This window comes from Sorex araneus, chromosome 2 (assembly GCF_027595985.1).
Source record: "Sorex araneus isolate mSorAra2 chromosome 2, mSorAra2.pri, whole genome shotgun sequence".
Classification (NCBI taxonomy): Eukaryota; Metazoa; Chordata; class Mammalia; order Eulipotyphla; family Soricidae; genus Sorex; species Sorex araneus.
Window position 1 is genome coordinate 28,314,289 of NC_073303.1, and position 18,197 is coordinate 28,332,485.

Genomic DNA, 18,197 nt, shown 5'->3' on the forward strand with positions numbered 1-18,197 from the left:
TTAGCTCTGTGATGTTAGGCAAAAGGAAACTGATACATTATTATGTTATTATCATTATTTTTAGGGGACCACACTAAGCAGTGCTTAGAGCTTACTTCTGGATCTGCACTCAGAGATCACTCCTGGATGGACTTAGGGGACCAATCAGATAAGGTACAGGGAATTGAAGTCAAGTACTGTACCCAGTCCAATAATTGCATTATTTTAAAAAAATTGATAATATGTTATTTGGTACTTGGTGTTGGCACAATGCAATTTGAAACTTAAATCTTTGTACCTTCATTAGCACTATTCAGAGCCTAGGAAATGTTTCTCTACATCTTTTGTTTCTTCAAAACAAATACTGACAGTTTCTGGGTTGTGCCTCTGCTGACAACAGATGAAGCTGCTTTATGATTTGGGAAGATTTATGATGATGAAGAGCTTATAGAAGTAAAGCCAACTGAGTTTTCAAATACTTTCATCTATTTTATTTTTTGTTCCTGTTTTTTAAATTTATTTATTTTTTAAATTAGTGAGTTACACTGAGGGTACAATTACAGATTCACACATTTTTGTTCTTGTTTTTCCTTCATGCAATGTTCGAGAGCCCATCCCTACACCAGTGTCCATTCTCCACCACCAATGAACCCAGTATCCCTCCCACCCCCAATCCCATCCTCCCCCACCCCACCCTGCCTCTGTGGCAGGGCATTCCAATTTGTTCTCTCTGTCTCCTTTTCGGTGTTGTGGTTTGCAATAGGGGCACTGTGTGGCCATCCTGTTCAGTCTTTAGTCTACTTTCAGCACACATCTCCCTTCCCAAGCGGGATCTCCAATCACATTTTACTTGGTGTTCCCTTCTTAATCTGGGATGACTTTCCCCCAGCGTGTGAGGCCAGCTTCCAAACTATGGAGCCAACCTCCTGGTATTGTATACTACTATTCTTGGGTATTAGTCTCCGACTCTGTTATCAAATACTTTTTTTTAAAAAACAGAAATGTAATAGAGTTTCTGCATAATGAATCACTTGTTGGCCAGGTTAAGTGTCCATTGTTTTTGCTGATTTCTTGTTTGTGCTGATTTCTTGCTGCCCATATTGACCTGATACACATGACAGAAATCTTGCATTATGAAACAAATTATATTGCTCTTTTCATACATAAATATCTAGATCTAAAATGCATGAAACATGATCGCTAATTCACAGTTGCCTGAGTCAAAAAGAGATTCAATAATTTAACTCTTACAAAACACATTGCTGAGAAAACAACTACTTAAACCATTTTCTTCTAAAAACTCTGCTCTTCTCACAACTTAAGATTTCTTAGAGTGCCTAAGAAATGGAGGTGAACATTTCTGTCACAATATTGTTTTCCTCCTGACTTATGATCCTTGTTTGGTTCTCTTATCCAAAAAATAGGTTTTAAATAAATAGCACAAAACTATATGCTTGAATTATTTTTCTGTCTTAAGCCCCTAATGTATTCATTCTTTAAATCATCTATCACTGAGAGAAAATCTTTATTTTGAATGGTGCGATTTGCTGAAGAAAAATACAAAGCTGAAGCACCATTGCTGGTACTGGATCGGGCACTGTTGGACAGCATGTCTGCCTAGAGACAAATGACGTGCTTTGCTTCCAGTTCTGATTGGTTCCTTAGCTAAGTATTCTCCAATCCTATGGTGCAGGAAAGCCTTCATAGGTTTTTTTTAATTCTTTGAAGTCGAAACAGTTTCATTAGGTGTGAGCTGTGTTGACTAAAATAAGTTTTCGTTTTGTCCTAGATTGTGTGTTGGAAGATGGCTCTGCGTGTCCCTAGAGGCCTGGGAACAGCAGCTGTGATGGTGATTCTAGTGGTGTGGAGGATTCCGGTGACTGAGGGTGGAGACACTCAAGGTAAGTGCAGACCCCATAGTCACTGCCTTGGGGGAAAGGCGATGAGGGGCCTTTGGGTTTGAGGGGGAGAATCTTTGATCTTAGCATACAATCTTTATTACAAATTTCCTTTTTGGAAAAGAGAGCTGTTTTACATCCTTATTTTAATGGCAAGGTGAGGACAATCCTCATTTTACAGATTTGAATCCGGGGCTGTTCTTGAGAGCAGACAGGACCACTTCGGAGTGTTCAGTGCCAGCAAATACAGGAGCAGATTTTTTTTTTTAAACCAATGATTTACGTCACTGAACACACAGTAGGATGTGTGATTTTAGGGTCCCCCTACACCGTGCTTGAACTAAACGCTGTTAGATTTTAGGTTGGGGAAATACAAGGTTGCAGTAGTCTCAGGTGCTGAGGAGAGGGGCTTTGCATTTCTGACTGAGTGCAGGGCCCATGGAAGCAAACTCAAGGTATCTGAGTGTACTTGACCCCCGATAGGGACTTTGGAGTATTCGGAATTTTGTGGTCAAACAGGGAATTAAGTGAGATTCAGAGACTTGAACTGACAATGGACTAAATTTGGAGAAAGGAGAATGCAAAGAAGGAAAATAATACATGCTGAGAAACCATTTTAGACAGCATTAATATCTTGATACAAATTCACTGTATCACTGTCATCCCGTTGTTCATCGATTTTCTCGAGCGGACACCAGTAACATCTCTATTCCTCTCCACCCTGAGAGGAGCCTCTCCTTATTCCTCTGTCCCAACAATTGGAGGCTCTTTCAGGGTCAGGGGAATGAGACCTATAGTTACTGTCTTTGACATATAGAATACACCAGAGATAGCTTGCCAGGCTCTGCCCGTGCAGGCAGGATACTCTCGGTGGCTTTCCAGGCTCTCCGAGAGGTATTTATATATCACTGTAGTTTTGTAATCATATCATTATATAGCTATAATGATATAATTTGTAATTATATCACATAATTTCAAAGATACATGAGAAAAAATTTAAATATATTAAAAAGTAAAAAACACAAAATATTGAGGGAAAAATAATATAATAAAAATTATATTAACTGAACATCCTTTAAAATATGCCTCATAACTCTCAGGAAAATATGACTGAAATTAGTGCATATGCTTACCTTTCCTCTTTATCAAAAAAGTACATTAATGGAATACTATGTAACTCTGAGAACAGATAAAATTATGCAGTACTCTGCAATGTGGATAGAATTGAAAGGTATTATGCTGAGTGAAGTAAGTCAGAAGGAAAATGACAAGCACTGGATAATTCCACTCATCTGTGAAATATTGTGAGATAATACAAGAAAAAAATATTGAACAATGTCGCACCCTTTACCAAGGACTGTAATACTGATAAAAAAAAAAAAACAAACCTCAAGAAACAGGAATGGGAGATAATAATGACCTGGGTAGAGGGAACATAAGAACAGTAGTGGAGAGTTGTGGACACTTTCCAGGTAACAGGGTGCAGTAACTTTGTATGGCAATATTATATGCTTTGACACTAATTATCCATCTAACTGCATAATAATAAGTGTATAAAAATAGTCTCAAGACTCTAGCTATGTATAATTGAGATTACTTTATTATTATTTAATTAAAAATAATCATTTTCATTTGACATAGAGTATGCAAATCGATACAAAATTTTGTTTTGTTTTGGGCTGCACCAAGCAGTATTTAGGGATTATATTTGTGCTCAGAACTGACCCCTGAGGGACCATATGTGGTTACAGGCATCAATCCAATGCTGGTGGTATGCAAGGGAAGCACCTCAGCCCCCAGTCCCATATTTTAAAATAACTTTAAAAATTTAACTTATTTTTACAATAGTGTTAATGTTAATCTCATATTTTGTGATACAAATTAGTTTTCAATTTTTTCTAACTCTATGTGTAGGTCTGACATTTTTTATGCAATTATGCTTATGGGGAGTTTATTCAAATTAATCTACACAAGCTCGTAATTAGCATAGTTTAATCGGAATCCAATTGATCTAATCAGGAATCTTGTGCTCTTTTCAAAAAGAAAATAATCCTTCCTAAGCCTCTGGCTGTGCAACCCTTTCTACTCTGACAGAAACCGGTGGCGCTCTGGCTGAGGAGAGATGCGAAGGGAGCCCCTTGCCAGGAACCAGGGAAACATCTTTGTCAGGAAAGGGACGGGATTAATTTTACATTTCTTGTCATTTTCTTGCGCGTCGCGCTCAGGTGGATTCTTGTGTCTCAGGTTCCTGGATCCTAGGGGGAAAGGAATTTTCCGTCGGGGTCCCTTTCTCTAACCCCAGGGGCCCAGACCGTCAGTGCTTCTCCCTCCTCACACTCGCGGGTCCGGGTCCCAGGACAGTCCCAGACAAGCTTCCCCCCAACCCCCACCCGAAGTCAGCCTGAGACACCTTGGGGCAGGCCTGGAGTCCGGGAAAGAGGCTCCAGGGGCAGGGGGTCTGCGGGTGTCAGGAGCAGGTTCCGGTCCGGGCGGGCTCTCGGGCTCGGGCTGGGTTCAGGGTTCGGATCCCATTCGCCACCTGCGGCCCGGAGTGGCCCACCCGGCCCCTGGGTCCCCGCCCGGCCTGACGCGCGGTGACTCCCGCAGGGAATGTCGTGTACCAGTGGAAGGGCCTGTGCTACTACACCAACGGGACGCAGCAGGTGCGGCCGTGATCAGATGGGTCTACAACCGCGAGGAGTACGCGCGCTTCGACAGCGACGTGGGGAAGTTCGTGGCGGTGACCGAGCACGGGGAGCCGGACGCCGAGTACTGGAACTCACAGGAGGATTTACTGGAGCAGAGGCGGGCCGCGGTGGACACGGTGTGCAGACACAACTATGAGTTGAACGCCCCCTTGGCCTCGAGCCAGCGAGGTGAGCGCAGGGCGCGGCCGCGGGCGCGAGTCTCGGCCGGGGGTCGGGCGGGGGGCGCACCCGGACCCGCGCGGAGCCCGAGGGGCCCGGCAGGGGCGTGTCCGCGGGGAGAGGCGGGGCCCGGGGGCCTTAGGGGACTCGCTCCCGCAGCCGGGAACCTTCCCGCAGGCCGTCCCGGAGCTGCCCCGTCTGACGCTGCTCTTGGGCCAGAAACAGTTTTAATGATTAAGCCAATTCCTTACCCAGTCTGAAACTCTCAGTACATAAAGTCATAGAATTCTTTCCGCCATCTAGGGTGGAGACAGAATCTCCTCAAAGCCAGTTCTTACCGGAAACCGTGTATGGTCTGTGCCTAAAAACAGGAATTATCTTTCAGGTGCTGTTACAGCATGCGCGCCACCAGAGGGCACCAGAGGGCAAAGTCTTCCCCCCTTCCACCCCTTTGAGAGTCTATTACTCCCTGTTATTCAATGTTGATGGGTGTAAAATAATACTCTTTCATGAATCTGAAAGTTCACAGATTAATCATTGTTTTCAGCGCAAGTTCACCTAACTTTAAGCTGTTTCTCCTCCTTTGCTTTCTTCTGACTACATCCTAAAGTTAACTATACTTAAATATTTATTTCTATTCTTTTGAGTAAGTTCTCGTTTTTCTCACAAATGGGTGCCCTATTTTATTTTTTACCCAAATCTGTAAAGAAAAACATATTTTATAAATCCATATACCTTACTACAATTCTAGTCAGACTAGAAAACACAACCCAAATTAGAGTGAAAGGCCTAATTTAAAATTTTGACTGAGATGGCCAGCTGCCTCTAACAGTGTGAAATCCTACTTATACTTCCATGCTCACATTATGTTCTCAGTATCCAAAGTAGCCTCTGCAAAAATCTCAAATATAGTTTTACTGAAAACATTCATGATTGTAAAAAAACATCAGCTAGGGGCCGACAGGAGGAAGAGCCCCTGCAGCTCTCCCCATTGCCCCCCCCCCCCACCCCCAGGTTCAGGCGTTTGGTCTGGGGCCATTCCCAAGCCATTCCTGACAGTCAGCAGACAAAATACCCCTTAAGGTGTTTTTCTTCTTTCCTCAGTCCAAACACTCATTTAACATCTTAATACTAGTTATTTTTGTATGGACATAGCAAGAGATACATTGAGGCTTGCAAGGCAGCTCTCCTGGCAACAGCTTGCCACAGACTCAGACTACAGCACTCAAATCAGATTAATCATTCCTAACCCTAGCAGGGTCCGAATCTAGTTATTACTTTTTGGATCATGACAGCATTTGTCCATGACCAAGCTCTTAACTTATAGTTAAGCATTAGACACTTTGGTCAGGCTCATCTCAATGCCAGGGTAGTACACAACTCACCACTTACCCTGGGTCAGTCTCCTTGGGAGACTCCTCCCAGGACCCTGCTTTTGAGGGTGCTAGGAGGTAAGGGAAACTGAGGCTTAGGTCTAGAGAACAGATGCCCAGGAGGAAAATATCATGTAGAGACAAATGACTCCCAGGTTATAAAACCATAGCATTTGCTACAGTCTTCCTGTGTCCATACAAAAGGACATGGCTCTGAATAAACTACACAAAGGACTCAAGAAGAAGAGACAAAGAATATCTACAAGTCAACAGAACACAAAGAAAGAAGCTACAAATAAACACAAAGGGATGGGAGCACTGTGATATGAACAACCCAATAAACCTAAACTACCTGAGGCTATGTTATCCTACACATGATGATAATGTCTGACTGCAAACTAAGAAATCTTGTTTTTTAAAATTGAATCACCATGAGATACAAAGCTGTTCATGATGAGGCAGTTTTAGGCATACAATGTCCCATCCCTCCACCAGTGTACATTTCCCACCACCAAAGTCACCAGTTTCTCTCCTGCCCCCTGACCCCTCCATCTCTAACAGCAGTCACTTCCCCACTCCTTCTCTGTCTCTCTGTCTCTGTCTCTCTCTGTCTCTGTCTCTCTATTTCTCTTTCCCTTTACCCTTTTGGGCATTATGGTTTGCAATACAGATATTAAAAGGTTTGTTTGTTTCTATTTTACCATCTGCTAACCACTGTATGATCATGGCATGGGAGTGATAGCACAGCGGGTTGGGTGTTTGCCTTGCACGTGGCGGGCTGGGGTTTGATTCCTCTGTCCCTCTCGAAAAGCCCAGAAAGCTACCGAGAGCATCCCACCCGCATGGCAGAGCCTGGCAAGCTTTCCATGGAGTATTCAATATGCCAAAAACAGTAACAACAAGTCTCACAATGGAGACGTTACTGGTGCTTGCTGGAGCAAACCGATGAACAACGGGAGGACAGTACAATACAGTACTTACTGTATTGTAAGCAATACAATGTAATATATTGTATTAAATATATTTATTAAAATATATAAATATATTTATTACAATGTAATAAATATATTTATTACAATATATTGTAATAAATATATAATTTATATTGTATACAATATAAATATTGTAAGCAATACACCTTACTTACTTACCATGTAAGCTCTACTACTGGCTTAGCTTCAGAGATCTGTAAATAAATCTCGGAAGAGAGCAAAAGCCACAGTTAATCTTGGACCTGCGCATGCTGAACAGACTGTGGTAAATCAGAGGGGTGCAGCTCAGCCTGGTGCCTGCCCATGCAGAGACTCTGGCAGCTGCTTGCTTCTATAATCCAAAATCAAAGCCATACCATTGGCCTGACTCCAGTATCTCAGGACAGATCTCACTGAAATATAATCTACTGATGGGCATGCGGGTTTTGCGACTGAAATTTCCAGGTTTTCTCAGAGTTGGGATGGACTATCTCCCCCCACCTCCCTGTACTTCTGAAACCTCAGCAGTCACATACACACCCCAAAGTTGCCACCCAGTTAAAAATCTACTCCAATCTTAACATCCCGACAAATATATTGAATGCCCTGAACAAATATGATGTTTAGTACCTGTATTGAAAACCATAATGCACAAAAGGATAAGACAGGGAGTAAGAAGGAAATTGCCTCTCATAGAAGGAAGCTGTGGCTGGTGTGTGGGATGTTGGGGTATAGTGGAAAAAAAACAGGGGAGATATGGTGGGAAATGTGTACTGGTGGACGGATGGGTGCAGGATAATTTTATAACTGAAGCCCAGTTATTAACAGCTTTGTAATGATCTACCTCATGGATATTCAGTTAAAATATTTTTAAAAGTAATGTGGAGTTCATCCTTGCTTTCCTCAGCTTAATGACTGGTTGAATAAATAGTAGTACTCCTACATTAAAAAAAATAAAGATCACTCATATTTGAAAACTGGCTTTGCATTAAAATATTATGTAATTGGAGGAATTTAGCTTTATACTTCTCTATACAATGCTAACCACTATGTACCTATTTTTAATTCTCAGTTTATGTCACTATTCCTTGAGTAACTAGTGTTGAATGTCTCATGGCAGTAGGAGAAAGTCAAAATTGCTATTGTCCTCTCTACTTGGAGGAGCACTGGGACTGGCACAACATTGTGTTATATCCTAGTTCACACTAGTGACTAGAATGGGTCCTGATGTAAGGAAAAAGATGTTCATGTTTATCATAAAATATTATCATATGACCTATGTATTTTGAAATATATCATTTAAAAGTGCTTTTATTTTTTTTTAAATGTTTAGTAACATCAGAGAAACTCAGTCTCTTGGCACTGTAAACTAACTGATGTGTTTATTGAACCTAACAAAGTTGACTAAGCTTGAGCTAATCAAATGTTTGGAATCTAGGGATTTTTCACCTTGGTGTCAAGGAAGGACTCAACCCCTTGGAATGATTTGCTGCCTGGTCTCTATCTCAATATGTGTTTTTATGTCTGTTGCTTTTCTCAGCGCAACCTAAGGTGACCGTCTACCCATCCAGGACAGAGGCTTTAAACCACCACAACCTGCTGGTCTGTTTGGTGACAGATTTCTATCCAGATCAAGTCAATGTTCGGTGGTTCCGGAATGAACAGGAGGAGACAGCAGGAGTTGTATCCACCCCACTTATTAGGAATGGGGACTGGAGCTTCCAGATCATGGTGATGCTGGAAATGACCCCCCAGCGTGGAGATGTCTACACCTGCCAAGTGGAGCACCCCAGCCTCGAGACCCCTATCACAGTGGAGTGTCGTAAGAGACAGTTTGTTTCCTGTCACCCTAGGCCTCTCAAGTCAGTAGGCAGAGCTTCTCCTTACCTAGTTAATTTTATTCTTTATTTCTTTTTTATATGCAACTTAATTTTAAACACTGTTTATAATTTACAAACTAGTTCACAAAATAGTTCTTTCAGGTATTCAAATTCCAAACCAGCACCACAGCCAATGTGCTGTTGCTTCCACCGATGTTCCCAGCTTCCCACCCACCTCACAAATCGCTTCCATTAGCTGGCATAACACACTTTGCTTTATATTGATAGTTTCAATTCATACCTCATAATGGTGCTGTTAAAGTCATGACCTGAGGATTTCCTGAGCTGGTAGGTGGTAGTTGAGCTTTCTGTCTGATTGGTTTCACTCACTGAGCTCAATGGGCTTCTATACAATTTCCCCATGTAATTTTCTGTCGGTTCTGTGAAGTTTGGACATGTCACATGGTAGGTGGCAACATGCTTCAGGAGCTTTGGAACTCCAGTGTCTACTGGCATATCTCTGAGATCAGTTGTGAAGCTGGGTTGTTTCTCTTGTGGTAGTGGAGGCTGGCTAGAATAGGTGGAGCACTGGCTTGGCAAGGTGGGGACACTCTCTGCCAACACCCCATTAAGGCTCTAGAGATCTGCACACGGGGAGGGTGTACCTACCGCAATAAGTCAGCTGCCGGTGTGTCTCTGAAGTCAGTCAAAAAGCTGGACATTTTCTATGATGGTGATTGGATCCTATGTTGATTATTTATTTATTTATTTATTTGTTTATTTATTACTTTTATTGAAACAACATGAGAGCAATTACAGAGTTTTCGGTTTAAGTCTCGGTCATATAATGATGAAACACCCAACCCTTCACCAGTGCACATTTTCCACCACCAAAAACCCCAGTATCCTCCCATCTCACACCCTCCCCCTGTGTGGCATATGATTTCCACATTACTCTCTCTACTTTGATTACATTCAACAATTTGACAAGAAACCCACCATTACTATTTGGGATTTTACCCCAACACTCATATCTGCCGAAAAGGCAACATTAGATAATTTGTTTTCTATTGCTGATTATGAATTGCATATGATGATGTGCGGCTGCTATTGCGGCCACACTATTTTGGAATTCTGAAGTTTTAATAATTAAATCTAGAGGGATTTCTGCCAAAAGTTGCTGTGTTCCGAACTTTGTTTCTGAGTACTGGGATCATGGCTGATAAGCAGCTCGATCAGCAGCCAGAGGGCTCGTTTGTGGGTAGCAACACGGGGTCTTGAAGGAGGTTGGGGGAATGGAAGAGCCGGCTCCGCCCCCATCCCATAAGGCCCCACATTCTTTGTCACTGTGGGCCCCTCCCTGGATGTCCCTAGGCTTCTGAAAGATGGCAGTGGGGACCAAGCCTCTGGGGAAACAGGCCAAGGTAGGAAACCCATTCCAACCTGGGGTGGTCTGACGTCAGAAACCTAATGCATATTCCAGACGTATTTCTGCCAAAAGACACATGTTTGATATTCAGCAATATAATGATTGATTACCCATCCCTCCAACAGTGCAAACCTTCCACCACCAGTATCCCCATTATTCCCTCCTTTTCTATTTCAGTCCTTACTCTGCCTCTACGGCAGACAATTGTTCAGATACTCTCTATAGTTTTGGGCATTACATTTTGCTTGGATATTCCCACCACCATCCAAGTCTGCCTTCTAGGGGCAGATGCTAGATCATCTGTTTTCCATTGCTAACTTTGCATATCAGGAAAGGTCATGTGGCCGCATAAGCGGCCGCATTGTTTGTAGAAATAGTCCTGGTCCCTACATACCGGAGCCATGCTTGTAGAAGCTCATAGTTGCTGGGATTCCATCTGGAAAAGGTGGGGAGACTGTACCTGATTCATCTGGGGCACCCTGGTGATATAGGCTCTGTTTGTGGCCTGGAGCATTCTCCTGTTTTGTGCCTCCTGCTGGCCAGGATTCTTCACTGCTGAGTGGGGCAAGATGGCGCTGGGAGCAGGTTGAGGGGTGACTTCCGGGTCAGTTGCAGGCTGGGAGCCGGGATGGATCTGCCCATCACAGCAAATGCCCCCATGCAGTTCGGAGAAATCGTCCTGGTCCCCACATTCTGGGCCTGTATTGATTTTCTGTTTCAGGCATCATTAGTGAGTTGGATGGAAATCACAGGAAACTTGATTACAAGAGCATCAGAATAAGTATGTTGTCATTTTCTTTCCAGGTGTTAGGGAGATTACTCCACGTATTGCGGCCCCAGAACCAGGCTCTGATAGTTCTAAACCATTGACTATTAGAGTTAGTGACTGGGGCCTTAGTGTCTAAGGAACATCAGGGAGCTAGAATCCATTCCCCATTTCTTCTCTCATGAGCTCACTATATCTAAGAAGTTAGTAGGGGGGCATTCCATCTTGTAGGGAGTGTTGCAAATTAAAAGGAAGGTTCTTCTGACACCTCTTCTTTTGTATCTCAAGTTAGACTTTAGATCCTTAGCTGAGGACATCATGTGGTGTGGGGCAAATGCTGACACTCAGGCTTTGCTTCCTAGGAGCCCAGTCTGAATCTGCCAGGAGCAAGATGCTGAGTGGCATTGGAGGATTTGTATTGGGGTTGATCTTCCTGGGACTGGGTCTCTTCATCCGTCACAAGAACAAGAAAGGTAAGTTACTCTGGGAAAATGAGGATAATAAGGTATGCATCCATCTGTCTGTGCATGGAGACTCTGCCTCCAAGTTCGGCCATTTTTCTCCTGACCATGAAAGCAAGGTGGCCATGCTGGTGGTGAAATGAGTCAGAGCAGCCTTGCTAGAGACTTTGGAGTCTGAGTTGAATAGTTAAAGGTAGCCATGTAACATGTAGAATATGTTCTAGGACTTTCCCACTCTCCATAGTCTCAGTGGCGTCTTTATAAAATCTTTTTTTTATTAAAAAGAGTTAAAAGCTCAGCTCCTGTTACCTACCCTCATGTAGAGGTGTGGTGTATGTATATATGTAAGCTACAGAGTCAACAATACTGTAGCAGGAGATCCATATTACAACCACCAGACTTGAAATTGTGCCTGTCTCGGTGACAGGCTGCTGAGTGGGAGGGAACCTGGGGACATTGGTGGAGGGAAGTTGACTCTGGTGGATGAATTGGTGTGGGAACATTATATGCCTGAATTCTACTATAAATAACTTTGTAAATAATGGCAACTCAATAATAATTTTTAAAAAAGGAAAGAAAAAGTAAAGGTTGGAATATTGACTTCTATTGGCAGTTTTATTCCTTGGATGGGCGTGTTGTGGGAGATTTCGTTTCTGGTAGTTAAGTTCTTGTAGCAGATGGCTAGGGAAGAATAAAAATCCAATATGTTACAAACTTCACTTCTGGTTGGGGTAAATGAGAAACTGTCTATTTGAGTAATGTAACTTTTCTCTCTATAACTTCCTTTTGTAGGACCTCATATGCCTTTGCCAACAGGTACTCTTTTTTTGCTATGATTCATTCTAGGTTTTGGGGAAGAAATAGTAAGAAGGAAGCAGTGTGAGTGATCTCAAATTGTGACATATTTCCCCTTACAAAATCAACAGTAGAGATTTATACTTAGTTTCTGTAGAAATTCCTGAGCTTGTTCCCTCAAAAGCAGACACATATTGCTGGGTTCTTTCTTCTAAGCTTGCAGTCAGAGATACAGCTTGGGTGTTGGATATCAGGAATTTGCCTACAATGTCCCACATTTTGGTGGCTACTTCCTTTGTGTAGTTAAAAATGAGTAAATTTGGGGGTGGAGAGATAGTATACATGGTAGAGTCCTTACCTTGCATCCTAATAACTTGGGTTGTATTTCTGGTCTCCCATATAATCCCTGAGCTTAGCTGGGTGTGATCCCTGAGCAGAGCTCTAGGAATAAGCGTTGAAAACTGTTGGGTATGCCTCCAACTAATAGAAAGTGAAGAGGCTACTAGAAGCGGGGAAAAGTTGAGTTGTAGTTTGATTTACAAAAAAATTGAAATATTCATAATCTTCTGTAAGATAACAACTTCTCTGCTTCCCACACAGCAGAGCAGATCTTTTAGTACCATTGAGGTGATTTGATCTTAACTCAGATGTCATGGTGGGTGAAGACCATGTGGCATGTCTCTCAGCTTTCTCGATTTTATTTCTCTAAGAGGAGGAAAGAGGTTCCAATCCTCAGGGTGCACCATGCTCATCACTCTCTCTTCTACAGGGCTCCTGCACTGACTCCTGAAGATCTCCTGAAGAGCTTTGATGGATACTTCTTTCTCCTTTTTTGTAATGCCTGCCTATAACTATTCATAATTCCCAGTTGTCTACAAGTATGTCTCTCTGAGATTGGAGTCCTCTGACTCTGAGACGATCATTAGATCACTTCCTGTCATCACTCCTTGGAGAGATTGTCTGTGAAGTTTCATCCTGCACTGACTCCAAAGTCTGTTTGTGCTTCAGCAATGAAGCCAAGGGATTTTTCTTTCCCATTGTCTTTCCATAAGGTGTTCAAGAGAAGCACATGAAACCATCTATCTGGCTATAGAACTTTACCATAATTAAACACAATTATGAATAGTATATATCATGAGTTTTCTAATGTATGCTAGTTATAGATTTTACATTGATATAATATCATATTGGTTTTGGAGATATAACAATTATTTTATATCTATCATTATCATCATCATCATCATCATCATCATCATCATCATTCCATTGATCGTCGAATTTCTCAAGCGGTCTCAGCAACGTCTCCATTCATCTTATCCCTGAGATTTTAGATGCCTCTCTCTACTTGGCCTTCCCAATGATGCCGCATTGGAGGCTCTTTCAGGGTCAGGGGAATGAGACCCAGCTTGTTACTGACTTTGGCATATGAATACACCATGGGAAGTTTGCAAGGCTCTCCAATGTGGGCAGGAAACTCTCAGTAGCTTGTCAGTTTCTCCCAAAGGGAGAAGTAGGTTATAAGATATCCTTGATATCTATATATTATGAAAAATTATGATAAACTATTTAGTTAATGTACATCAACATGTAATCAAAATATTTTTCTTGTAATGAGAACCTTTAAGACATGCTCTTTTAGCTGCTTTAATATATACAAGTTTATTAACAATAACCACCATAGTGTAGATTTTATGACCAAGAAGTTAATTATCTCATAATTAGAAGTGCTCATCAAAAATAAAAAGTGCCCATCAAACACTAGGTTTCAAGAGGCAAATTTTGGAAAGATGTTTTCTAATCTGTATCACAAATAGCCTTTTAAGACCTTTTCCAAGGAGGAGCTGTAAATCATGTCAATTGTAGTTCTGTTAGAACTAATGGTACAACTACTTTGAGATAAAACATTTTATCTATTTACTTTTTAAAAGTAGGTTACAATAGCGTTAATTCTCATGGTTTTTGGGAATGAAATTAAGCACCTTCACCACCACTTAAACATCCCCAAACCTCAATCCCTGTCCTGTATCACTTCTAATCCACTTTCTTTTCACCCTCTCCCTACCTTCCTCGATTCTTTCCTTTACTCTCTGGCTTCCACACTCCCTCCAGTTTGAGAATTTCAGTTTTGCAAGCAAATGGGAATTCTTTGTCTTTATTCACTATCAATTCTTTTTTTTGAGTAATAATTAATTTCTACATTAGGTCTTTTTTTTAAGAAAACACACATACAGAGTGGGTTTACAGTAAGCCATGAAATACATGCAAGTATTTGCAAAGGTTGCATTAATAAAAGGCCCATTTTATATACATTTTAAAATATTTTAAAAACAAATAAACAAAATTTCATAGAAAAAAGGAAATATGTAAGAAGATATTTCAAAAAGAGAAATTGCTAGTTGAAAACAAATATTTGCAGAGTTGGTTGTTCATTCTCATTAGTAATTAGAGAAATACAAGCAAAACATATAATGAAAACCTAATATCCTTCAGACAGGTGGAACACAAGAAAATCTAAGAGGAAGGTGACATAACACAAGGGTTATGGCACATGCCTCACATGTAGTCAACTCAGGATTGAACCAAGTTTCTGCATGTTCTCCTAAGCATCACTGGGTGTGGCTCTAGAGGCCCTTAAACACCACTATGTGGCTTGAAATCTATGGGACCACATATCCTGAGTGGTACCACATCCGTGGGCCCTTGTCTTGAATCTCCAGATCTGTCTTCTGAGATCATGAGATGGTATTTTAGATGCCCTGAGGACTCCACTCCTCAAAACAAAACTCTAAAATGTCAAAAACTGCCAAGAATTGAGTTCTTGTGTAAATGGATCATGAGAGTGTATACAGAGAAAACCTATTTGAATAACAGTTTGAATCTAAAATTTGAAGTTGGGCATAGGCATACCAATAATTTGCATTCCTAGAGTTTCCAAACAATTCCAATATCAGTACAATCCAGCTGAAAAATAAAGAATCAAAGCTCCAAAATATATAAAATGAAAACAATGGCAGTAACTCGAAAGACTCCCCAGATTAGATGGGTAAGTGCACAGTTGTGCCATCCAAAAATATAATCCATGATACAATAAAATAAGTGAACAAGTTCTGTAGAAAAGACCTGTGAGCAGCCTCCTTACACATAATGTGAGGAAAAGAAGCAAGGTAATTTAAATTTATTTATGGGAGATTTAAAGGAGGAAATACTTATCTATGTTGTATATGACTACATTCACAGATTATACAAACTTAACAAAAGCAAAACAAGATTAAGTGGATCATAATGAACATATTTATGGGAAGTAAACATGGTGTTATGGTATTTTCTGATTAATAGTTATTATTTTGGACCCAATTATTGACTATTTGATATTTCTAATGTTTGTTAAACTTTACATACATATGCTTGATATATCTCTTTTATGCTATTTTTCAAAATATTGTACAAGATTGGGAGTGTAAGGATCTGGAGAGATAGTACAATGCTTACCTTGCATATGGTCTATCTGGGTTCAGTCTTTGGCGCTCCATATAGTCCCCAAGTTCTTCCAGGAGTCATCTCCTTAAGTGCTGGGTCAGGAGTAGTAAGTTCTTAGCACTGCTGAATGTGGTACAGAAAAACAAAAACAGAAACAAAACCCAAATACAGAAAAATACCAAAAAAGAAAGAAATTCTAGTATTTAAAAATGAAGTGAAGAGGTTTGTGTAGTGATGCCATACAGAATTTGGGATTTAGGGGATACTAAATAATAGTTCTTTGTTTTCGTATCTATCACTCTATGGTCCTAACTCTGATCTGAGCGCTTCGTGCAAACTCAGAATTAGTAATAAGCACTCCCTGTATTAGTTCCCTACTCAGTTTTAAATAAAAATCTCATATCCTGTAATGTTGGCACTCTCATTCCTTGGGTAGAAAATTGTGTTTTTCAGATAATGAGACTACAGAGACCATTGTTATCCATTTTTTTTGAAACTTGAATCTAATAGTCTATAAGTATCATGTGGCCCAGAAAATAACTTGGACTGCAAATGTTTTTAATTTATTTCCTTTCTGAGATTTCTTAAACTTGTCCAGTGGGTTCACTTGCATTTGTCTTGCTTCTGGCATAGAAATGTAGCTTTTTCTTTTTCTTCCATCTCTGAGACCAAAAGTGAGACCCTGTGTCCTACCCTGCAGAGATTGGGAAAAAAGAAATCTAGTAGAATTCTTCTCTGTGGAAGGAAAAGTCTAGATTCTGATAGGAGACCTTTGAAGACTCTTTCTGGTATTTGGTTAGAGTGCAACACACCTGGCCCAAGCCTCAGAGACCTAGTCAGTTCCCAGGTCTGGGCTCTCTGAAGAGACAGTGAGCTGTGGAAGTCTTCCCCATCATTAGAACTTCCATCACAAGTCCAACTAAGGTACAAGGGCTCCTGGGGATTATCGCTTCAAATTTGAAAAAGACACATTTTGCCAAATCTTGGCAGTTAGCACGGTTTCCATCAATTAGCCCTATTTTCAATCTGCATAGGAAAAATTTATGAAACCTACAAGTTTATTGACTTGACATTTTCAACTCAATCCAATCAATATTGTTCTCATTGTTTTCTGAATAAAGTTTGTAAAATATAAGGCCCACTCTCAGGGCTTCATCTTGACAGTACAGACCTGGTAGTTTGGGACTCTGGCATGGCAGGGCAGTGTTTGGGTGCCATCGAGGCCATACCTGGAGTGCCTAGGGATCATCAGGGCTATACCCTGTGTTGTTGGGAGACTTGAGTTGCCAAGGACCGAACTCATGGTCTCACACTGTTTCACCACCTGAAACACATCTTCTGTCCTCTGGCTTAATAGACTATGCTTATTATTATTTGTTTAAAATTTATATTGAAAGTTTATATTTTAATTGAAATTTTATTGTTTACATGCTTCAATGATCAGGGAGTATTGATTGCAACGAAGGCAGGACAGATATGGGAAAAATTTATTGAAAAATATGACATTTTTCCATGGAATATATATAGGAATACTTATATTCTTATATATATATATATTTTTTGTTGCGGCAACAATCGTTTTAAAAAACGAAAAGATTTGCATTTTAGGCATACAATGTTATCACCCCATCTGTACCATCAAGTTGCCTCTACCCCTCCACCTCAGTCCATTGTCTCTTTTTATAAGCAACCCCTGTCATTGCCCAATCCCTCCCTGACAAATTGCCATCAGCTCAGAATATTCCCTCTAGGAAGAGACAGTGGTGCCTGTGCCTTTCCTTCTGATCTTAAAAGATTTGCACTATTCCTAGGAATCCTGAACTCATGTGGTGGGTTGTTTTAGATTGTGTTCCTGACACTGTAGATTAGCAGTAACCATCGCTTTATTACACACTCCCTTTTATGTTATCTGGAGGAAAATTATTTTCTCTGGAGAGCCAGCAAGCTGAATCTACAATGTGTATTTTGGCTATTAATGCATGCTATTTTTCATGACACTTTTACACAATGTCAAAATGGAGATGCAAATTGAGAAAAATGGATATATTTTTACTCCCTCCCTGCCTCTACCTCTCTCCTCCCATAAATCCATTTTCTTTATTTCTTTTTCTGTTTTTAAAATGGAATCACTGTAAGATACAGTTACAAAGCTTTCATGATTGAGTTTCAGTCATACAATGAACAAACACCATTGCCTCCACCAGTGTACATTTTCCACCTCCAATGTTCCCAGTATCCCTCCTGCTATCCTCAGCCCAGCCCAGCCCACCTCAACCCCTGCCTCTCTGGCAGGAATTTGCCTTGCTACCCTCCTTTACTTTGGGTATTGTGGTTTGCAAAACAGTTACTGAGAGGCCATCA

The 18,197-nt window shown here is 41.0% G+C and overlaps 1 protein-coding gene across 1 annotated transcript in view; it reads left to right on the forward strand.

Moving 5' to 3' along the window:
* Window positions 1-13,487, forward strand: part of LOC101538664 (HLA class II histocompatibility antigen, DQ beta 2 chain-like) — a 57,140-nt gene extending 43,653 nt beyond the window's left edge. The window contains exons 3-7 of the mRNA XM_055126790.1: window positions 4,557-4,753; window positions 8,629-8,910; window positions 11,466-11,576; window positions 12,357-12,380; window positions 13,129-13,487. Coding sequence (XP_054982765.1) covers window positions 4,557-4,753; window positions 8,629-8,910; window positions 11,466-11,576; window positions 12,357-12,380; window positions 13,129-13,142 — 628 coding nt within the window. The 3' untranslated portion in view covers window positions 13,143-13,487. The remainder of the gene's footprint in view (window positions 1-4,556; window positions 4,754-8,628; window positions 8,911-11,465; window positions 11,577-12,356; window positions 12,381-13,128) is intronic.
* The last annotated feature ends 4,710 nt before the right edge of the window (window positions 13,488-18,197 follow it).